At 41.0% G+C, this 25,022-nt stretch overlaps 1 protein-coding gene across 3 annotated transcripts in view; it reads left to right on the top strand.

The window, feature by feature from the left end:
* The window catches only part of LOC125879231 (SRC kinase signaling inhibitor 1-like), a 136,852-nt gene that overhangs the window by 65,033 nt on the left and 46,797 nt on the right, over positions 1 to 25,022 (top strand). For all 3 annotated transcript variants that reach the window (XM_049560968.1, XM_049560967.1, XM_049560966.1), the window contains exons 2-3: positions 14,916 to 15,265; positions 22,320 to 22,346. In XM_049560968.1, coding sequence (XP_049416925.1) covers positions 14,916 to 15,265; positions 22,320 to 22,346 — 377 coding nt within the window. The remainder of the gene's footprint in view (positions 1 to 14,915; positions 15,266 to 22,319; positions 22,347 to 25,022) is intronic.

Raw genomic sequence — 25,022 nt, 5'->3', positions numbered from 1 at the left:
CAAAGCTGCACGTACTGTACACTGATGTGTTTACTTGGCATTTGTTTTAGAGATAATGCTGAAGCAAATGAGTTGTTTGACTGTGGGGTGAAAAGTTCAACTCACCCGTTAAAATCACAAACAAATGTGCAAATTATTTCAACTGACAAAGAGCCAGATGAACCTGAACAAAAAACAAAAAGGAAATTTGTGAAGTCTTGTGAGGTGAAGTATCCCAACATCTTTTAGCTGGACAGAGAATTATACTGCAAAGCATGCACAATACACCCCTTGATAAGTGACACGTCTAGTTCAGCACTGTAAGGTGGCACATTCTACCACGGGGTTAGACAAGCGCTGGAGCCTGAAAGCAACATAAGTGGGCAGCTCAACGACATAATGGCTGCAGAGCTGGCACACCCACTGACGGGTGGATGAACAATTTGTTTTTGTTACTGTAATAAAGCTTTTAAACATTCTTTTGTGTCACATTTTCATAATAGTAAGAATAATTATAGCTGCTGCTCAGCGATGGGTGGGGTCCGGGCATTTTTAGGCAATTCTGAGCAACAAGCAGAAGAATTGGATGACATTTAGCAACACAATCTGCCTTTTGCATCAGCTGAGGCTTGAACTCACAACCTCTGAGTCTAAGAATCAATTTCTATCTCACTGAGCTAATTAATCAGTGACAATTCATGTGTAGCTTCACAAATCGACTAAACCAGATGTGCAGGTTTAGCAGCCGTCCATGCATGGAAAAGCAGATTTCAAACCATTGTAAAGAATTCAGTTATCGAAACAAAAATCTGAAAATACACATATTGCATCTAGACAGCATGGAGATGTTGGTAATTTATTTTAACAATGATTGATTTGCTTCATAAGTGAAAAACTGATGTTTAACTAGTTGAGCTATGTGCAAAGTGAGAAGCCTCAGATGGTTTCACACTGAAGTATTGACACTGGATCTTTGTGCAAAGTTTGGTTTATTTTCATGAAGGCAGATTTTCTAGCAGAAAAAAGACTTGAAGATGCTGCACAGTGATCAGTCACGCTCAGGCAATTTTAAGCAATAAGCTGGAGCACAAGAAGATGATTATATTACAATGTGGATTCTGCACCAGTTGAGGCTTGAATCCGCAACCTCTGGAACCTAAGACGGTCATCTACTGCTCTGAGCTAATTGGCAAGTAGCAACTCAACAGTGGCTTCACAAATTGAGTAAGCCATTCACTGTTGTGTAGGAAAGCAGCCATTTGTGCATGGAAAGGCAGATTTGAAACCACTGTAAAAAAAAAAAAAAAATCAGTTAATTATTCAGTTATTCAGTTATCTGAAAATACACATATTGCATCTAGACAGCATGGAGATGTTGGTAATTTGTTTGTAACAATGATTGATTTGCTCCATAAGTGAAAAACCGATGCTTAAAATTGCCATTTTTACATTGACTCCAATTGTTCACATTAGAGCAAAATTCAAAATGCTGTCAAAAATTCAGTTTTTGAGATAAAATTCTGAAATTTGCCACACATCATCTACCATGACTCTAGAATTTTGTCATTTTTTCATGAACATTGAAGATTTATTTAGCAAGAATTTGCATGTATATTTTTACAGTACCGTTTACAGTCAAATATTTTGATGCACTGTAGGCTCAATTTTTGATAAAATCAAAAAATCTGAGCAACATAGTTTTTGTGGGACAGTCTGAAGATGCTCTGTAGCAAGTTTGGTGTCAATTGAGCAAAAATTGTGGGAGAAGATAGGTTTAAGAAGTTTTACAGTTTTTAAAAAAAAAAACAGAGTGAACTTCATAATTTTTAATAGGTTTAGGTATACAAAAGTTTCTTCAGTATTGGGGCTACAGTTTGATGAAAGTTGTAGTATGTAAGGTTGATTTGTTATGAATTTTCAAAGTTTTGAACTTTAGACGCCACCATCAGGACTATTAGCTTGAGTTTACAGCTGAAGATATCTGGCATGAGACTGGACCTTTGTGCAAAGTTTGTTTTCACCCATGGAAAGTATAATTCCAGAAGAAGAAGGAGAAGAAGAAGAAGGAAGAAGAAGAAGGAAAAGGAAAAGGAAGAAGGAAAAGGAAAAAGAAGAAGGAAAAGGAAAAAGAAGAAGAAGAAGGAAGAAGAGTGACCTAGGATTACAATAGTGTCCTGTATTTACATAGCACTTCTAAAATCAGAGTTCACAAAGTGCTTTGACAAAGACAAATCTAAAGCAGAAACAAGATACTCGCAAGGCAAAAGAAAGCCAAACAGTCCATCAAACAAAAACAAGACGACAGAAAATACAAAATATGTAAGGTGCAAAATTTCAATATCAATAAATACAAATAAGAAGAAAAAAAGACACAAGATGACATCACATAAAAGCAAGTTGAGAAAGATCAGGTTTAAGAATTGATTTAAAAGAAGTCACTGTTCACTTAAGGCCTCCACCTTGCCAGTTCACCACCTAAGGCTCTGAACTGGCTCATATTGGGATAACTGTTCTGCTTTATAGCTTGGGGCTAGACCCAGATGAGCTTTAAAAGTCATCAGTAAAATCTTAAAAAAAAACACTTTTAAAAAACACTGGCAACCATATTTTCAGTTTCAGCACTAAAAGCTTGTGTGTGGTTGCGGGCCTGGAAATCACTTTTAAAACTTAGGGCTGAATTCACAAAAGGATTGCGTGGCTTTTGCGGGCGCTAAACCGGTAAAAATGGAGCAAACACATACCGTCTAATTTACAAAGCACGCGCAGAGGGTGAAATGCTCCAGTAACTGCGCTGCCAAGCAGATTGTGTCTCGGTGCTCCGGTGTTATTTGCACGTATTTAAATGAGGTAATATGCATATATTTGGCGGAAAAATTGCCCCTTTCTATGCAAATGAGCCTCATTGATAAACAACATCTAATTTACTAACACCAGTGCTAATAGCCACACGCAGTTTGAGTGAAGTAAATAACGTCTTTAGAAAGCTGGTGCAAACTGGGCGCTCCTCTGTGGAAGCCTCTCGCCCAGACTTTGCAGTGATTGTGGCAGCAGCGATCGTCTGTTAAATCAGTCTGTAAATATTATTTTGACATTATTATTATAATCATTATTACTTTAATGGCATCCGAAGATACTGATGCGTTGAACATGTGACAGTCTGTGGTCGTTCTCAAAACGTACTTCTGTCACTCACTTCAAAAGCAACTTTCAATAGTTTATTTTACGAAACGGGGGAAACAAACGTGAACAAAAACGGTTCCATAATTCATATTAAATTCAAAAGATAACGAAAAAACAGCTACAAGTGAGAGGGAATAGTGATAAAGTGGTCAAACTTGGTCAAATCCACAGCCTCAACCCATCCGACACTGTTAGACTGACTCACCAGCAGACATCACTACATGAGGATATACAGTATTCAGTACCAAACAAAGTCTGCCATTGTTCTGCCACGGTGTTCTTGGCGCAAAGCCAGCATTTATACTTTGCCATGTGTGGCTTATTGCAACCAGGGGGAAATCAGGGGCAAACTGCACTCAGCTGCCAAACTTTGTGGGCGTATTTGCGCTGGTATATCATTAGCGCAATATCCTTTGTGAATAGAACGTTAAGACGGAGAAAACTGCAGGTGGAAATGAAGTGCAATTCAAGGTGCTATCAGCGGCCGCAGTTCATTCTTTGTGAATTCGGCCCTTAGTATTGAGCCGTGCCTTTTGTCAATAGAAAAATGTCACAATGGGAAAAAAAATGGTTATTTTTATTTTTGACAGTAGATCAAAATACAGTATTAGTATTTGTTTCAAATCAAGACAAATGCCTCTATTTATAAAACACTATCCCTTGTTGTCAGTGTGTTTATTTTGTGAGGACAAGAAAAACCAGTCGGTTGGTACCACAGGTGATGGTGTTCCCCAACTGCAAAATCAGTCTTTCATGATTTGTTTTGTTGTTGCTTTCATCACTTGGCTCACTGGCGCAGCAGTGTGCTGCATCGTGCTGCTCTGCTTGAATCCATTGAGATTAGTTTGAAAGCACACTGGGAACTTCAAGTAGTACCTCCATCTCTGACAGCTGCAGGATGACTTTAACTTGTACAGATAGATATTTGTGTCTTTGCTTCCTAAATATTGTTTCTGTGTGTTATCTTGTGAATATTTGGGTAGGATATGTTACCCTCTTGTTGTGGTTTCTTTAGCCTTGCTTCATTTCGCTCTGTACACAGGAGGTCCTCTGTGGCTACAGTACAAATACTGCAGACAAAAGGACAGTGCTGTGTTGAGAGTGAGCTGTCTTAAATTAAACAACCTGGATTTGAGCTTTGTTTCAGCAAGAATCCTCCCTGTTGATGCTCAATGTTTAACTTATCAGCACCAGAGGCTGTTTTGTAACTGACACTGTACACTGATCTCCACGTGGGCGGGTCAGGCAGGAAGCCCCATTTCCAGCACTATGATCAATAAGGTATCAGATTAACAATAACAAGAGTTGACGGTCATTTAGTATGCACACATGCACGTAGTTCAGGAAGTATTTGATTGGCCTGTGTATTTCTGCACTGCCTTCTGGTCTGTGCCAAGCTCTGTATGTGTGTGAATTTGTGTGTGTGTGTGTGTGTGTGTGTGTGTGTGTGTGTGTGTTTATGGTTGATGCTTACATACGTGTGGCCGTGGCCCAAGCTTATTACATTGCCCTGGTTGTATTGTCAGCAGCAGCCTTGTTGTGATGTTATGATGACTCAGGCCTGCAATCCGCTGCCTCTGTCATTCATACTCAGTGTGTAACACCCCAACTTTGGTTTATGGGCCATAATATTAACAGCATGTGGACCAATAGTTAGAACAGGGAAGCTGAATAAGAAGGTGGCTAAATCATGACACCACCTATTTAGTGAGTACTTCAGTGTTTATCTAAGTCTTTGTTTTATTCTTTGTCTATATATATTTATTTCTTGCATGCTACTTAGTGGCTCAACAGTAAACCATTGCTCTGATGTTTTTGCATGGGTTGGTGTTATGCGCACAAGGGTTGGGCAGTATGTTACAATTTGCAACAAGTCACCGTCAGCTCAGCAACCAGCAATTGTCAACATATTCATACAGGTGTAATGGTGAATGGTAAAAGGACTGCACTTGTATAGTGCCTTTCTAATTGTCCGACCACTCAAAGCACTTTTTACACTACTTTTACACTACGTGTCACATTCACCCATTCACACACATTCATACACTGGTGGCCAAGGCTATCATACAAGGTGCCACCTGCTACCCAGTTTGTAACACACCCACACTGATGCAACAGCCAATCGGGAGCATTTTGGGGTTCGGTATCTTACCCAACAGTGCTTTGACATGCCGACTGGGGGAGCGGGGATCGAACCACCAATCTTCTGATCAGTAGACAATCTAAAACAATTAGATTAAAATTAAATGCCAATTAAATGCAGATTAAAAAATAACTTAATTGGCATTAACTCATAAAATGCCATGATAGGGAATATTCTAACATAAATTTTCCTTATTAAATAGAAAAATACTCAAATCTGTATTCAGGTTTCTGTCTTTGACCGAACTAAGACTAAGGTTAGCTTTATTGCCTTGTTAACTTGTAAAGCACACGTCACTCAACCTCAACAGAAACCAAATAAAACTCACCAAAATTGTCCTGGTTAGTCTTTCCACTTTTCCAACAATCACCAACTCTTGGTCAAAATAAACCCTTGTTAGATGTTAAAATATGCTGGCTCTACGCACCAGTTATCCCCTGCTGTCTCTCTCTTCCCGCTGAGCAGTGACTCTAACTCGCTCTTCGGAGGCAGACTATTGCATTAGCAAAAAATAATTGGTCGTCCCTAATGTGAACTTTAGATTTTTTATAAACTCCAAATCATACCAAAGTCTTCTAGGGTGTTCTGTGTATTTTTTCTTACCTTTTAGGCAGCCACTGGTGTCCAGTTATTGTTATATGGTGTAAAAAGCTACTTTCAGAATCTTAAAACTTATTTTTGATAAGTTATCCATAGCAAGGAAAATCATGTTTGCCTTTTTTTGTTTAAGTCTGGCCATTTTATTTTATTTTTTTAAGAAAATGGAGTACAGACTTTAAATCAAACTATACACCTGAATAACTTTTTTTTAATGCATTATGAAATTACTTGAACTGTCCACAACAATGGCGCTAAGTAAATGCAGTAGTGTAATCTATTTTATTGTTGTGGGTATACTGTGATTGCAAAAGGTGACAGGGCCACGGCCACCAATACAGTCACCGGCCCTCCTCGCAAATGTAATCCAAAATAATTGGAGGTGTTTGGTAGCGTTTTTAAACTTCATTAGGCTTAGTCCCAGAATTTTTTTTTTCCTTCCTAAGCTGTATATGTGTCATTTTGAGGAAAAGGACAACAAGCCTATTGATGAACAATGAATCATGTGTGTACAGCTTCTATTTACAGTTGCGAATCAAGACACAGGACTTCACTTGGGTCTTGAGGAGCAGCACTTTTTCATAGACAAAATAGAACCTACACTGCACATTTACTACCACTTGACAACTTAACTGTTAATTTCTTCTCTGCTGTAATCGCGAACAGTCATCTACTCTCAGTGCATCCTCACACTGTCTCTCACTCCCTCTCTTTTTCATCTACACATGCACACACTATGCACCAGACTTAGTGGGTGGGGCGAGGAAGAATGGGGGAAGGATGGGTGAGTCTCTCCGCATGTTGTGCTGTGTTTGTGCAGTTTGCTGTCACATCTCTCAACCCCATATTTCCCGAAACAAATGGCTGAGGTGAGAGTTGTGTAACAAAATTATGTTGTTACATATTGTTGTGCATTTCTGAGTGGGTGTATGGAAATCATGGGGCTTTCTTAGTGGGTATGCTGCAGCATATGACTGCGCATTGTGTAGACTGCATATATACATATATTTGATTTCTTATGATTAATCCTAAGCATGAAAAAGCGCTGGTATGGTGCTTTAAAGAATAAATAAATCAACTGAAGGTTGATTTATGCTGCTCTGTGTCCCTCTTCATGCAGTGCAGGTCTTTGACTAAGGCATCTGCCACCTGTGACTTCCAGTCAATGTTGCACCCCGTGGAGATCAGAGGTCCAGGCACCACAGTCAGAGGTGGTGCAACTGATTGAAGTAGCTCTGTATGCGGGCAGGCATGAAGTCTCTATGCTCTCCAAACATCTTATTTTCCATCTACCATCTCTTAAGTCTATTACCTTCGCCTGTCTCCATCTAGCATCTTACTGAAGGTCGCATTTGCCTTCCCAGTGAGGTAAACTGAGCAGCACTGATGTAATGAGGTGTGGCTGGAGTGTCTTCTTCACACCCACTGGCAGTAGTGTGCTGACTGACCTGGTTCAACAACAGGCTGTAATTAAGAGGCTCTCTCACCTGCTGCTGGATTGCTGTTATTCTAGAAAAAGACAGCCGGCTTTTACCAGGATGACAAGTGAAACAAAGAGGTGCATTATGCCTGCTACCCCTACCCCCAACCCCCCTGCTTCTGTCACATTTATATATCATCTCTTGCAGTTGAATACACACACACACACACATTTTTGTTTTCAGCCACAGACGGCCCCAGAGATGTTGCTGTGGAGCCGTAGCATGCTCGATTTGTCTGAGTGCGTGCCTTTGTGTATTAACAGGTGCTTTGCTGGATCCACATTACTGCTGCAATTTTAACTTGGCTGCCTCCACAGTATTCCCCAGCGTTGCCCAGGGAAACTAAGTTTGAAGGAGGGAGGGTTGGTGGGTGGAAAAGAGGCAGATGATGGATAGACAGAGGAGAGCAATAGGTGAAAAGATGGGCATGTCACTTCTTATTGTACAGCTTTTAATGATCAAGAGGGCATTCCCATCACCTTGCAGTTGTCTCTGTCAGTTTTACCTGAGGCAGCCTTGAGCCTTCTGACTGTCTCGGCCTGTCCAGCAGCACTGACATGTAGGCTTTGACCTTCCTCTGATGCCTTGCTCTTGCTGCCCAGCCGTCAATTTCACCCCTTTTAACTTTCCTCTCCTGGTACAGCAGTGCCTCGAAGCTTTCAGATGTTACCTTAATGGAGAGAATAAAGTGAAGTGTACATGCCTGCTGCTGGTTTATGTGTCTTTTTACCTGGAGGCTCATTGTTTTAAGTAAAGAGCGAGGACAACCAGTGAGAGCGCTAAAAGAGGGAGATAAGAGATAGAGACAAATGTGTCTTTTTTCAAGATCAGAGTCATCTTTTTGCTGGCTGCTCATTGAAATCTGAATGTCTACTATTTGTGGTAGTAAATTTCAAGGTCTGTGTGACAGCTTGCAGTCAATAAGACAGGAGTCACTTGCCAGTCCTTTTGCAGCATTGGTAATTATGTGGCAGGGAAAGTGAATGTAGCAGTAACATCAGAGTCGAGCCAGCACACAAACTGGTTTCAAACTGTTAACCTTACCGGCTCTCTAACTATTCTCATATGGCTGCAGGTGATATGGCCCACAGCTGTCATTTTAAGGTTTAATACATGAGGAACTGCAGCCCCTTAGTTGGTTCTTGAGTTGTGACCTGCAGGGTTTTCAGAGGCCTGATTGGTGGTTTTTCAGAAGGTTATATATAATCCTGCCATGCCCCTCTCCTTCTGGTTATTTGTTTTAACTGTTCCCACTGGAGCGTATAGAGTTACATTTGCCAACAGCTTTAGGCTTTGCTGATTGGCTTATTTCCTGTTGCCTGTAGCCTTAATAGACATGCCGGATTAGCAGTTTGCTGTTTTCACCCACTTCTTCTGGAGTTTACCTCTTTCCTCCTTCTCCTCTGGTTAATATTCAGCTGGTCTATCTGCCCTGTGCTGTCACGGCCGGCATCCCACAAGGAGCCCTGCCATGCTTGCAGTAAATTAGGCTGTGTATCAGAGGGAAGAGACTTGCCTTGCCTTTCCCAACCATCTGCATAATGACAGACCTTCCGGGGAGGACACTGCACTATCACAGAAGCTGGTTCACTTTAATAACACGATTCAACATGGAAGAATAAAAGAGAAGTCACAAGAATAATTAGGATAGATGTTTGAAATTTTGGTTTAATTATACCAAACAATGAAACATCAGAGGCCACTGCATGGTCATGGGATATTAATGAGACAATAGAACAAAGAGAAGTACTAAAATATAGATGCTTGGATGAAATTATCAGGTAAAAAAATCATCAATAGAGCCGCTGAGAGAGGCTAAAGGCAATGACCACCTACGTATGTTCACTGTATAAATAAACAGGCAAGTGATGTGTTTCAGATACAGAAGTGCATATTGCCACATCATTTGGAGAGAGATTAATAAAAACAGTGATGAGGAATACTCTAAAAGACCTGTGAGGCACAGATCACAGTAAATAACATCAAAACAAGAAAACAGTAACATATTGGCATTACCAAACATTAGGGCTGGGTGTTGGTACTCGATACCTTTGAGGTATCAACCACAATAACCCGGTTCCAAATAGTATCAAAACATCTCAAGTCTAACGATACCTGCATTTGACTCTCTGCTTAGCAACCAGTCAGTTAACGTCTGCCTGGTTAGCATGAGCTAATTTAGTACCAGGGACTTACATCCAACATGGAGCCTTTTAACAGTCCTTTCAAACTTAAAATGTCACTGAAATGGCTCAACTCTGTCATTTAACCCGTTAATAACTGTTAGGTAATGTTAGCCAGGTGGTGCAGTTAGACTTGTCACTGTATATGTGCAGTCAGGCGGACTCTGACAACTGTCCCTGGCGCAGAGCTCACACTCCTGCAGCGGTGGTGAAGTGGAGCACGGTGAATTTGGTGGAGTTGACTGTTAAGCGTGCTGAGATGCCACCAAATGTTCAAAGTAGGGCTATATTTAATGCCATTCTATTCACATTGTAGGTAGCGAATGTAGTACTCAGTTAGTATCTGAATCACTTTAAGGGTACTGGTATAGAAATTTTTTAAAAGATACCCAGCCTTAGTAAAAAAAAAAAAAAATGATTTTACACTACACGCTTACAAAAGATCGCCTTTCTTTGGGAATTCGGTTTCAGGCTGCCGCACATTCATTAACACAATGTTTTTCTGATGAAATGAAAATTTATTGCTGTCATCTAGATAAGCAAAATGGGCATATCTGAAGTTCAAACACACTTCAGTCATGTTGTCTTGACATTATGCTCTGGACAGAAAGTTCTGTTTCAGGGACTTAATTAGACTGGCAATATCTTTTTTTTCCCAATTTATTACCTTGTTTATTTATTCCCTGATGCCACTTCTTCTCCCTGACGTCTAACGGTGCAAAGTCGAGACTATTCAAGTCACAGCTAGAGAAAACCTTGTACTCACTGTATGTGCCAGAGAGGTGAGTCAGACAGTATTCATAGAGCTACTTTTTAAATAGTACCCATAAGTATTAACATATTGCACCACAATACCAAGCTGTCTTGCATCTGCGAAACTGCTTTACAAAGCTTTTTCTAGCTTTTATAGATATCTGAGATGAAATGTTTTGTAAATGAGTATTAGAAGGAGATGAAAATTAAGTATTAACAATTATATATATATATATATATATATATATATATATATATATATATATATATATATATATATGTATATATATAGTACAGATTTGGGGTTTGGATTGTTCAGAGGAGACACTACAGATGACTTTGACTTTGTATTACATTTTTTTTAAAAGATTTTATGTTAAAATATGCAAATTAGGTATCTAATTAAATATGCAGTTTCTGCATACATTTCCAAAACTAGAATAAACACTTAAATGTGTATTTTGGATGTTCTGGGCTATTGTAGAAACAACATGGTGGACTCTGTGGAAGAGGAATCAAGAAACAGCTCATTCTAAGCTAACAAAACGTCCATTCTTTTTTCAGGTAATTAGACACTAATAAAAACGTAGCTCTGATTATTATATACCATATCTGCTCATAGATGCCCCTAAATCCTACACACTGGACCATTTAATTGAATAAAACAAAAATATCTGAAGACATTACCTTAGTCTCTGAAAGTATATTGGCCATTTTTCACTGTTTTGTAGCATTTTAAACACCAAATGATTAACTAATAAATGGAGTAATGTAATTTGAAGTTTGTTAACAGAGGTGGGGACTATAGACTCATGACTTGGACTCAAGTCAGACTTGAGTCACACATTTGATGACTGTAGACTTGCTGCTTTACCTTTTTTATGTCACAACAGAAAGTATATGCATATTTGCATCCTCCCAAATTTCAATATGATACATAAGAATATTTTCATACCTTTTTGAATACATTATTTATACAGAGTGACTCATGTAGCCTCAAGATGTGGCTGCATATATGACAAACAAAGTCAAAATGTTTGAAGTGCTTGTGAATTTAGATTTGGCCATTGCAGAGGCTCTGTTTGCATATGCACAATCTGCAGCTTTCTTATCATTCTGAGAGACTTGAAGCCTCTCTTAAACCCTTCACTCCCTCTGACCCACTTGTTTAACATGCCCAAAATATAAAGCTACACTGCCTGCCTCTTCCAAATTCATCAAAGCAAACCCAATCCACATTTCCTTCTCACCTCCTGATTCACCATACCATATGTCTATGCATATGATGAGCAGCAACTTCTCTTCCTGAGTTGAAGTTCAGCAGGTGACTGCAAAGAAAAAAAATACCTTTACCTTTGGAGGTATGTGGTCCAGGATTTGGCTGTGATGATACAGACTATAATTATGTATATGTGATGATAGTTGTTGTGGGTGGGTTGGCAAATGCCTCATGTCACGGTCTGAATTTCCTTACATATATAAATAACCCACAGAAGGCGGTGGAGCCTGGTGACTCAAAAAGTGAAAAGTTGAGAATGTGGCTCAGCGAAATACAGGACAGATCTTAATAAATGTGAGAAAAATGGCTGGCAATTACAGTACATGAAACAATAGATACAAAAATTAATTCGTCATCTTTTTTATTGTTCAATCTGTGAGCCAACCTCCCCTGATGAAAGGAAGTTTTAGGCTTAATCTACTTTGCATAAACCCAAAGAAACACCAATGGAGTTAGACTGCTTAATCCAGCTGTACTGGTCGTTAGAGGTTGTTTTTTTGTTAGCTGTTTGCCTTGCTTGCAGTATCTTTTTCTCCACACAGGTAATTTCTCCTCGTCTGTTTGTCTTGTCTTATCTCTCAAGGCCCACCACAGTGGGCTTTTTTTTTTATTTTGGCAGGTAAATGCTCTTGACTGTGCTCTCTATCTTGGCAGTGCAGTCCAGGTCTCATTGGCTGGGCTCACAGATGTTATCAGTTCTGATTGCAGGCTCCCGTTGTCATTCAGGTCCAGCATTATTTCGTTGACCAACATGCTGCATCTTTTCCTGGAGGTTCTTAGTTTTTTTAGTTGCAATTTGGCCCACTGCAGACCGAGACTTGCTGACAGACGTTGCTTTCTTATGATAGAGTGGTCACCAGAAACCCACCCCATCAAGGCTCTTTTATGTAGGTTTAAATGATGCCGGCATCGCGTGGGCTTGCACAGATTGTTTTGGCTGTCAGGGTTATTGTCTGCCAGCTTATGTGAAAATATATTGGCTTCGAATGACGAAAGTAAAGATGAATAACCTGTTCCTATTTTCTATTCTTACTCTGCTGCCCACACAACTTTTACTCCCGCTGTGTTCAAGATGAGGTCTTTGTATACAGCTTTAGAGAGTACATCCACAAACTGCAGTTTGTGGAAGTTTTTAGGCTTTACTCCAAACCAGTGCTACAAAGAAATGCAAATCTTGTCTTTTGGCAAGACATTATCTTGTTCAGCATTTTAACTTCTGTAAGGACTTCTTGCAATTGATAAATATAAATGTTAGTGATATCGCTTTCTTGATGCAGTGTTTCATTCCCTTCTCAGCTTTATGTTTATCTAGAGGCAGCATAGCCTACTCAGCTTTCACTGTCGTTTTGGATGCTCAGTCACAATAATAAGCCTTAGTACATAGGCCCAGCTTTGCCAGCCATTGTAATGGGGCCCTTGAGTCAGGTCCTTGTTAGCTGATGCACAATAAGCTCCAGCCTAATGAAGTGTAAACCAGAGATCCGGGAGGCAGCGAGGGGGCCAGATGAATACGGCCGGTAGCCTTGGTGTGTGCAGCTCAATGCTAATGCTATTAGCCAGGAGGTCAGTCCATTTCGCCTCACCCCTGCTCAGTTTATCAGCACTTCATAATGTGGTGGATGTAAGGGCATGGTGTTGAAACAGCTGATCATACTCAGAGTGCGATAGCTCTCCGAGGATGAATAGAGTGAGAAATGGGTTCACAACGGGCATGCAACTTTGATTGCAGCTGTGTTGGAATGATGGCAGACCTTCTGGCCTTAACAGGCTTCCCCTGTGTTAAGGTTTGTCCACTGGAGAACGTTGCAGCTCTATTGGGCCTCCATCTGGCCAGCTTCCTCTGCGTTCATTAACAGTCCATTTGTTGCTCCTGCCCTGAGGAGCCTTCCTCTGCTGCTTACTCACTCAGCTCCTCCTAATGCTGCTGATGAGCCTTTAATGTACATATGGTCCACTTCATTCAGCCCTATTAAGCCTCAGCACTTTTTATACTTTTAGTTTCACCTGTGTTTTTTATTTTATCGTTCATCTCTTGATTTAATTGGTTCTTCTACCTGCCTTGAAGTCAGGAGTTTATACTTAGTTAATTTGCTATTTAATCAAATATGAAAAAATGTCTTGTGATTTTTAGAAACAAACCATGAACTGTTTCTGTGTAAAAATGCATGATATACAGTATTCATTAACCATTCTGTAGGTTATTGTAAGACACTATTAGAATTCAAACCATTTCCCCATATTTTAACCCTTATGAATACATTATAATGCATATATAATGCATTAACTAATTGTAATTCAGACAAAGTGCTATCACTTCACGATAGCTCTTTTCTGATGGTCATGTGACTGTGTCGTGGTGTGTTTGCTCGCACATCTGTGCACAAACACACAAATTAACCCTTGGCATGTTTCTCTTCTAGCCAACGCCGGGGCCTGTTTTCCTAAGCAAGGTAACTCACCGGGCGAATGGCTCCCTGCTCTTTTATCAAACTTTAAGTTCATTCGTTTTTCCAGTCACATATTTTTTTTGTGTAACCATACCGTCTCCTCCCGGCTGTCTCCCTCTCCTTCCCGTGTGCCTTCCACCTCAGGCTGTGTTGTCTGTCAGTTAGAGCACTGATAAAAGGCCAAGGGCTGTCAGAGTGATGCGCCTCCTTAAAAATGGACAGCAGAATCAGTAACCTCCAGACAAGAAGCAGTGAGAGTATGTAGAGAAAGTGGCAGAAGGTGTCAAGGGATTGAGGGGAAAGCTCAGTTAGACGGACAAAAGTTGGTGAAAAAGAACAAGGACATAATAAAAGAAGTGTTCCTTTGCCTTCCCAATTGACTTTCAATCACCTCAATTTTCAGTATTTTGTTTTGCTCTGTTTCCTGCGAAAACAATGAAAGCCACTTATAATGACAAGCAGGCATATCACAATGGAATATCCAGCAAAACAAATTCAGTTTGAGCCTCTTCCTTTGATCTATCACAGAAGCATTTTACTTTTCTCATTTTTCTTCCCTTCAGAACTTGAGATCAATAATTCTGCAGGGAACTGCTCCATCCTGGTGGCAAATAGTCTAACATCACATCCCATTTCTTTCTCTCTCTCCCTCTCTTCCTCTCTCTCCTGTCCTCACTCTGCCTTATTTTTTCCACTACCATTCCCTCTGCTCCATTTGTTTCCACCTGTGTGTGCCTGCACTGTATGTATGTATGTCTCCACCCTGAAATCTTTCTGCATGCTGGTGTGAGTGGTGATTCACCTCTTTCTTGCACACTTTCCACCCCTTCCTTCTTTTCTTCCTTCTCCTTTATCCTGGCATCGTCCCCTCAGATCCCGAGCGTGGTGGCAGTCACATGATCTCCACAGATGACTTGGAGTATCCACGAGAGTACCGGACGCTGGGGAACAGCGCACGGCGCTTCTCCAATGTGGGCCTGGTGCACACATCGGAGCACCGCCACACCGTCAGTGCGGCCCAGAGCCTGGAAGCCCTGACCAACCTGCACAAGGCTGACATGGAGCGCAAGAGGGACGCCTTCATGGATCACCTGAAGAGCAAGTACCAGCAGCAGCAGCAGCAGTTGCAGCATCCGCACCACAGCCCGCACCACAACCCACCGTCGCCCTCACCCTCCCACGCCAGCATGAGGGGTACGTCAGAGCGGTCTGCACGAGAACAGGTATTCAAATCACGCTTTTTATCCTCAAAAAAGAATTGAATCTGACATATTGTCCCAAATGTCAAATTAATGTTTAATTGATTTATTAATTATTACATTTCATGCATCTGTTTTTTTCATATCACTTTAGTTCCATTTAAAGAAACTTAATTAGATGCTCTGTATTTTTTTCTTCTGGCAATCAAACTGGAAAATACTGTCATTTTGGAGACAGAAAAGTGATGTCACACGTAGACACAGAAAGACACAGAAAGACACTCACACACACACACACACACACACACACACACAACATAAAGTCTCTTTTCAGATAACATCCAGATTGAAAGCCGCACAATGCCTCACATTGTGCTTCACATTGTCCTCATTAAAATAATTAAGGGACAGAATGCATGTGAGGGAAAGCTGTCAGGTGGTCTTTGTATCTGTGTTTTAAGAGGTCCTCATTAAACTGTCACAGCCACGCTTTTCTTTGTTTCTCTGCTGCCAGAACCTGTCGAACTTTACACAGAGGGGCACCATTGAGGTGTGAAGGAAGACAGGAAGTCTCACACATAAATATATTGAATGCTTAAATGTTAATGCAGTCTCAGCACTTGAGGATAATGTTTTCCCTTTGCTCTTTTTTATCAACTCTTTTCCCCCTCCCAATGTAGTTTATATACTACACAGCCCCAACAGCTTTCTCTCGCACTATCTCACTTACACACACATGCACGTACTGTACTGTGCACAAACACACTCTCTCTTTGTGTGAGCACCATTGCTGTGTGTGTATTTAAAAAAAGGGTAAATTCACTGTAATGACATGACAGAAAAGCACATCAGGGGAGAGGGGAGGGAATGAAAGGGGGAGAGAGAGAGAGAGAGAGAAAGAGAGAGAGAGAGAGAGAGAGAGAGAGAGTGAGCAAGCGAGGAAGGGCGGGTGGAAGGCAGGTGGAGTCCATAGTTTCCGTGGCAACCTCTCCCATAAATGGCAAGTAGGGATATCGCATTGCAAAGGTCAGGTTGTGTAGAGAAGCAGGAATGGTACAATGATGACGACAGAGGGGAGAGAGGAATAACGAGGCAGACAGTTTAAAAAAAAATTTTGAGCAGCAGCCGGGAGAGTGGACAGATCCTAAAGTGACAGGGCATTTTCACTGCACGGGGGAGGAAGCAGCAGAGCCCAGGATTTCTTGTCATCTTGTGGATGTGCAGAGCGTGGACAGCAAGGGAGGAGGGTGGGGGGGGGGAGGAGCTGGAGAGGAGCACAGCAGCCAGTCAAGCAGCCCGCTGCTCAATTAGCCAGCACCAGCAGGAGCCAGCCACCCATCTGCGAAGGAGTTAATCGGCTGGTGTTGTAATGAATTAAATAAAGAGTTTCCGCCGCATGTGCTACTGGAGAGCAAGACAGAGAGAGGGGGTGGGTGGGGGGGGGAGAGAGGTAGACTGAGCGAGGGAGAGAGAGGGAGGGTTAGAGAAGCAGAGGGAGGGAGAGACGGGCAAAAACGCGATGTGGATTCGCTGCACCTGACGGACTGCCTAGGATGACTGGAGTGGTGGACAGGCACAGGTGCACTGCAGGTGAGACGGGACTGGAAGCTTGAAACTGGAAGCTGGAGGCTGTTGTAGAGAGGTGTGTGTGTGTGGGGGGGGGGGGGGGGGGGAAAAGGATGTGCCAGCTGGGATTAGATTCCACGCCTGTTGTGTTTATTGTGGTTGTTGTGGTGACGGTGTGCATATGCTCAAAGACTAGACGAAGGCTGAGTGGACGATACTGTAAACTGTACACAGAGCCTTTTGTGCATCTGAGTGAGCGTTAATGTGCTGTGCAGACAAGTGTAGGTGTTTTTAAAACAGAGGAGGCGAGAGAGGCTGCGGTTAGCGCTGAGACACCAAACTAGACCAGAGGAGGATTGAGGATTGAGGGGGGAAAGAGTAAGAATGGCTGAGATGGGGGGCGGGGGTGCAGAGAGGATGACGACATGAGAAAGAGACGGGGTTGGAGGAGGGGTGGAGGGAGTGCAGCCTGCTTTACATGCTGGTCAGGTAATGCAGCGCTACACTCTGTGAGGCTACGTCCTTCTGTTGGAACTCTGAGGCTAATTCTTGAGTGCACATCCACGCCTGTATGTAAATGTATACAGGGGTGTCTTAACCTGCATTTAGCCCCTCAGCCACAGGTTTAATCTGGCATCTCAAACATAACATCAGTAACTCTATCTCTTTGGAGCTCCAGGCATATTTAATTCAACAGGAGCTTAAAAGTGAAAAAATGTACACTAGGGATGTTCCTAAAGACTTAATATCTCTGACATTTAAATGGAAGTTTAAACTTAGACTAGTCGACAAGTCTAAAAGTAAGAAAATATTGTGTATCTTAAAAGAGTCGTTTTAAATTATGAAACACATTTTTTAGTCTCCAAATTGTATTTTAAATGCTGTTGAAATGTGTGGCCTCTTGCACCATACATCATAAACATTACATGTTATCCTACAAAAGGTGATAGCAACTCACTCAGTAAAAGTTAACAAATAACATTTAATGAAAACAATATTTTTTTTAGGAAAATTAATCATAAGGAAACATGCCTAATTATTACAATGACATTTTTATTAGCTGAACATAATTGCAAAGCAAACAGCCTATCAGTCATCAGAATATGTATTAATATGTAATTTAAATGTGAACATTTTTTAAATAAATAAGTTTAATTGAGTAGTATTTCTGGTGCCGACTAGCTATCAGTCAAATAATTGTGCACATTCCTAATGTACATTTGAGCTAAGTAGTAGAGCCTCAGTCAAGGCTTCTGTCTGTCATCGGGGACTGTGGCTGAATGAGTTAGTGTGATAGTGACTGACAGTATAAAACAACAGCTTGAATGTAATTTCTGCACAAAAGTAAAGAATTGATCACAGTGATACCTGCCAGGATGGAGAAATGTTAAGAGGAATTAACATGTATTTAAATAGGCCCTCTTGAATTTACTCTCACAGCCTCTCATTGCAGTATTTGCAACTCAAAGTCCGAGTTCAGAAAATCTGCAACTGTCTGCGGAGCAACGGTTAAACCAACACGAGTCTGTGACGAATGAATGTTTACTTTACCTGAGAAGTGTGAGTAAGCCTCATTAAAGCAACAAACACAGAAACACTGGCAGAGACAGACAACACAAGACCACAAATCACTTCTGCACCATTAAAGCCAGCCCTCAGAGTCATTTAGCTTTGTGGGAAAATAAAATCATTAACGTTGTCTGAACAAGTGAACAGCAATTATTTATGACGCACCAACGGTGCCCCTGAGCAGCTGTCACTTCAGACAGATTGTCAAGGACGAAGCTTGACTGATGGGCTGTGCAGAATAAATGACTGACACATGATCAGGTAGTCAAGGCCAACACAAGTCCAACCTCACCTCATGTATTATCTTATCCCCGAAAGTGACCCACTTTACCCATGACCTCTCGCCCCTGAGTCTTACTGAGATTAGCTTTCTGACCACTTTAGATCAGGTGTATTCAGATCTCTCACTGTCCCGTCAAAAACATGAACAACCTTGTTTTAAAATATGTGATAATGCATTTTTTAGATCATATAGGCTTTTATAATTATTATTATTATCATATAAGCCCATAATAGAGAATTTTATTCTTAAACCCTGGACAGGGACTATACTTGATTAAAAAAAACTGAACAACTAGCTAAGAGACAGAAATTCTCCTCAGCTTCACATCAAAGACTTGTCTTTAATAATAATAGCTTTGACATATGTTAGTAGAAATTTATATGCTATGGGGAAAAAGAAGGGTGGGTGGAGATTATACTCCATATCATTTTGAGTGTGTCCCACATGTCTCATTGCCAGCAAGTCTAGGCAGATATATGCACTGTTTTTTAACATTTAAAATTGTAAATGGCACAGCAACATTATTGGGTGAACAGAATAATATACAAGAAAATGGCTTTGAATAGCTGCTTTCAGAATAAAGGTTATAATGTTTAATTTTCAATTTCAAGTAAGTGTTAATTCAACTCTATTTTTATATCCAAGTTTGTAGAGTTGTAATGGGTTGCATTATGTTGCTGGTATTGTGTCCAACCCACTGTGTGATTATGCCACAACTATGCTGTTTCCCAGTTCCATACTATTGCTCTACTAATATTGCTGCTGTTAATTCTGGCCAGGTTTTGAGTACGTAGTGTGTTCACACTGGAAAAGTGGCAGAAGCAAGATCAGCTTAATTTTTAAGGTGTGCTTTTGCCTTTATGTTACATTTATGCAAAGACACAGTGAGCAGCTGCACATTAGCAGGGCAGCAGCTTCAGTGCTCAGTCAGGAAGTAGTGTGTTCCACAATGCAAAAGAAAGTAAACTGAAAGCTGTATCTATACTAAAAACCTTGATTTTTGTGTGTCCTGTTGATGAAGTGTTCTCTATTCTCCCAAGATTCAGTGTATAAAGTAGAAAGGAGGAGCTTCTCAGTTGTAGATGGAGGTGAAACAGCTCCAGGAACACGTCTGAAAGTGATTAAAAAAATACAACCTACTGCATACTTGGAAAAAAATGATCTGATCGGTCAAACGGTCTGTTTGTAAAGTTTAATTGGCAGTGTCATTCCAAAGGCACAGTTTTATTGACACTTAATAGCGCCAAGTATTGTTATTTCCGGTAAGAAAAAGAATACTTCACCCACAAAATGATCATTTGTATATCAGTTACTCACAAAGTGTCTTAATGAATTTGTGAAGAAAACTGTTTTTCACACATCCCTAGGGTGAATAGAGAATCCAATAATGCAAACGCTCTTCATTAATTGTAGTAATCAGGGTCTGCATTTAACCACAGCAAAACTATATCAAAACATTTGTTAACAAACTCTCACACAACTCATGCACTATAATCCAAGTCTTTTATCACATGCATTTTGGCTAAAACATCATGTTTTGAAACATGTCAGTACAAACAGTCTAATGTACAACTGAGAAGCAGGCTGGGCATACGTGCGCCTTTGAACTCTCATCAATACACATGCAGCTCATACACAAACACAGGCATGCTCAGGCTGTGTTACTTGTAACTAACTTTTTTTTTTTTTTTTTTAAGAAATTTTTTGGGCATGTTTGCCTTCAATTGATAGGACAGCTAAGTGTGAAGGGGGGATAGAGAGAGAATGACATGCAGCAGATGCCACAGGCTGGAGTCAAACCCAGGCTGCTGTGGCAACGGCCTTGTACTTGGGGTGCCTGCTCTACCCGCTAAGCCACCGACGCCCCTTGTAACTAACTTTTTAAGCGCATATGCATATGTTAGGATTATACTGCATGAGTTGTGTGAGACTTTGTAAATGGATGCTTTGATGTGGTTTTGCTGTTTTTAAATGCAGGCCCATTTTACCACAAATAACTCAGTTTTCTTCACAATTTCAAGGTAACACATGGTGAGTAATTGATAAAAAAATGATCATGTTGTGAGTCAGGTTTTCTCTAACCGCATACAGTTAGTGCTTAACTTAATGTTGGAATGAAGTATCAAAGTTTGATTGAAATTGGTCTGCACGTTTTATCATCTCCTTTTTGGGACAAAAAGTGACAGGCAAGTTTTGATTTATGATAGTTGGTGGTTTTTCATCATCAGCCTGGAAAATGCTTTCATTTCTTGCATACTAACTGCCAAATATTTGTATGCATGCATGACATCAGATGAGGTACAATTCCAATGAAATCTAATGTGTACTTTGGAATTGGGACACAGCTCTAGCCTTTACAAAATCTGTAAATAGTTTCACTGTGTTAGACCAGATGTTAATCATGACTCTGTCTTCTTGGCGAGGAAATGTTACTTCCTTTGGATTAGTGTGATTATAACACTTAATATTATATAAAAAACAGGCAAGAACTCACACCACAGTACACTGAGAAAAGAGAGAAAGAAATAGAGAGCAAGAGAAGAGCATAAAGAGAAAGAGACCGTCAAAGAATGGCGTCAGGGCTAAATGAGAGAACATTAAGTGAAAGATTAGATTACAATAGGGTAATAATCAGTTGAAAACGCTCCCTCTGATGCTTGTGTTTACTAAAATAATCTAGGCTTTTGTTGCGACAGTATTAAAATGGAAGGCTGATGATGAAAAACCACCAACTATCATAAATCAAAACTTGCCTGTCACTTTTTTCATCCCTGCGCCAGGAGAGTAATGTGGTTCCTGCAGAAGGGAGGCTGAATGGACTGAAAATTGCCTGCAGATAAGAATAAGAACTAGAATAAGAGTTTGGATTAGAATTAAAATTCATGAACTCTGCCCAATCTTTTTTTAATTTTCCATGTCATTTTGAGGTATTTCTGGGCCATCAGTGGCTTGGCCTGGTTTTGACTGTAGGGGTAATTATGTTTTAATGGAAGGCTCACTTCCCGGGGCCTTGGCCAACATGCGGGCACCTTTTTGTACATGGCAGAGCAGCAGGAAGGGGGAACAGACACATGAGAGATTCAGCATGGGCTGGTAAAAATGAGCAGGTGAGGTGGCGATGTTAAGATGTGGATCGAGAGCGAAAGAGACAGCAGAGAGTGAGGAGGAGACAGAGCGGTGGCTTGCCTGTGGTGGAGAAGTCTGGGAGAGAGGCCAACTTCGGAACAACAGAGTGGGCTGCTGTTTGATTCGATTTCACTCTTTTCATTTCCTCCCCTTCACCAGTTATAGCCAACAGTGCAATCTTGTTTTCAGGTGCGCTGTAACCCGACGCCTGCAAAAACACAGCCACCCCCTGCATTAACACCAATCAAACTCAATGATTGTGCTTTAGATTAGATGAAGCTGTCAACAATATTAATGAGTTTCATATATCAGCTGTCAGAAAAGGAACACATTACAAGAAAACGATTTAGAAAATGCACCTGATTATGCTTTTTGGTGTCAAAGCCTGCATCTCCTCTCCAGTCAAGCTGTTCAATGCACCATTTTTTAAAGTGGTTTCTTTATGTCAGTGACCCATTATTAGAGAAGTGAGTATCTAACTTTTGTCTTTCTGTTTCCCTCCCTTCCCTCTTTTGCCCTTCATAAACTCTGCAGCAACAGCCCAACTACTGGAGCTTTAAGGTCAGTGCTGCGTGTCTAAGTGTCCCTGTGCGTTTGTCATTCTCCCGTCCATTATGTCTGTGTGTGTGTGTGTGTGTGTGTGTGTGTGTCTGTGCTGTGAGATTACGTCACACTCCTTGGGCATCACCAGCCTATCTCCTTGGTCCTCTGGCTTCTGCAACACCCAGCTCACTTGGCATCTCTTAGCTCTTGAGGCTGTGTGCGTGTGTGTTTGTGGTGTGTGTAGGGTTGCAGTGGCAGAGGTGTCAGGGGTGGCGACAGCTTAAACTTCTCCAGCTCCATTTAATCTGCAGAAGACGATTCTCTCGGGATTTATGATACCTCAGGCAGCTGGCATTAATGGCTAGAAGCCATGTGACCTAGCCGAAGTATTACTCAGACTGACTGAGAGACATTAAGAAGACATTTCAGACGTGCCGCTGAGGCATTACTGAAATAATACTTTGACATTAGCACAGAGGCTTGAGTCATGGCAGAGCTTCTGAGTGTGTTTTATCCACAGGTTGCAGAGAGGAAATATGGGCTGAATATACCAGAGAAGGCCAGCATCAAGACATATTGAAAGTGTTTATCACATTTACAGAATTTAAAGACGTGAGCACATTTGTTTGCTGGTATGCGTTGTAATACGAATCACTTTGTTGTGGCATTACACCACACAGATGCAGGCAGGGATGTGTGCTATCAGAGCAAGTTAAGGAGCGTATTGATGTGTTTTTGCGTTTAAGTGTGTGTGTTTGTGTGTGAGGGAAGAGCCCAGGGCTTATCTGCAGTGTGGTCTTCCCTGAATCCCTGCTTACAATATCATTTGGACAGGTTGGAAATGTCACTGAATATTAATAGCCATATGCCCTGACCCATGGGGAACACTTAGCAATTTACCCCTCATCCATTACCAATCCGCAAGTACTTCAACCTCAAACAACAGTGATATGAAATAGAATTTAGAGCCATGTCTATCACATAAATCTGTTATACAACCAACGATATTAACTCTGCAGGACTTTCAGGTGGTTTCGAAACCTTTGTGGGTATGTTGGTATAAAAAGTGAAGCTTCAAACTAGGGCTGTCAATGAATATTTTAAATCTGATTATAATCGAATTGTGAAAAAAAATTTCAATTTTGAAAATCAATCAAAAAAATCAATAGGACTAAATGTATGGAGCTTTATCCCTGTCTTTTTTCAAGAGAGTGGTCTATCAGTTTGAGAGCATCATTTATTGATTTCACGTTCAAAAACCCTGCCCTCGCACTCAGATAGCCTCTGCTTGCACTTGGATCTACTCTGTTTCTGCTCAAAACTGTGTGCTCGCACTCAGATACCATGTTGCTTGCACAGATTTCCTGCTCGAGCTTCGGCTTTTCTCCTCGCGCTCAAACTGTTTCTGTGCGCTCGCGGAATTTCTGCTCTCAGATTTCTGCCCTGCACTTGGATTTTTTTGTGTAACAATCCTGTCAAAAATCCCCCAACCAATAGAATGCCAGATTTACTGTTGACCAATGAAATGATCCCTGCCTCCTTGTGGGCGCGCTCGCTTTAGAGTAATTTGATTGGACGAGGCATTCCATGAGTGATGTTATACTGAGTATAGTGATGTTATACTGAGTATAACATCACTGGGACATGTAACAGTAAAATCACTTCGCTCACAGGTGTTATAAATATAAATACAACCGTTAATTAACCAGCTGTCACACTTGCTACATTGACAAGTGTTACACCAAGAAGATGGATATTTTCCCCAAAATTACATTTGAATTAAATTATGGGTGGTCGTCAGGAGAGGACGAGGAAAAGGAAAGCCAGGACTCTTCAGTGCAGACCTCCAGGTGTGTTTGAATCCGGCGTGCCAACATGCAGGTTTGCCAGCGTTTCATCAGCCGAGCTGGACGAAGTTACACAGTTGCAGATCAATGTAAATACAAAGTAGCTTGTGAGTTCCTGGTGTGTGTGCTGCGTTGCCTGGCAACAGACCAGGGGAACTGGGTTTTTTTTCACGGAGCTACATAACGTACTTAAATAATTTATTTCATCGCCTTTTGTTAACATTTCCTTACTCAGCATTGAAGCAATATCACACTCGAGGTCGTGACATTGTACTGTATATTGTCATATATATATATATATATATATGTATGTGTGTGTGTGTGTGTGTGTGTGTGTGTGTGTGTGTGTGTATGTATAGTGAGCTGGTGTGGATGAACCCGGTTAAAGAATACCCGCCTGGACGGACGCTCTAAAACTAAAGCGAGCGCGCCCGCAAGGAGGCAGGGATTATTTCATTGGTCAACAGTAAATCTGGCATTCTATTGGTTGGGGGATTTTGACAGGGTTGTTACACAAAAAAATCCAAGCACATGGCAGAAATCTGAGAGCAGAAATTTCACGAGCGCACAGAAACAGTTTGAGCGCGAGGAGAAAAGCCGAAGCTTGAGCAGGAAATCTGTGCGAGCAACATGGTATCTGAGTGCGAGCACACAGTTTGAGCAGAAACAGAGTAGATCCAAGCGCAAGCAGAGGCTATTTGAGTGCGAGGGCAGGGTTTTTGAACGTGAAATCAATAAATAATGCTCTCAAACTGATAGACCACTCTCTTGAATAAAGATAGGGATAAAGCTCCATATAAATGCAAATTGTATTTAAATCATTGTAAAAAGCCATTACCTAGGGTTA

The sequence above is a fragment of the Epinephelus fuscoguttatus genome, linkage group LG19 (genome assembly GCF_011397635.1).
Source record: "Epinephelus fuscoguttatus linkage group LG19, E.fuscoguttatus.final_Chr_v1".
NCBI classification, from domain to species: Eukaryota; Metazoa; Chordata; class Actinopteri; order Perciformes; family Serranidae; genus Epinephelus; species Epinephelus fuscoguttatus.
This window is presented reverse-complemented; position numbering and strand designations above follow the sequence as displayed.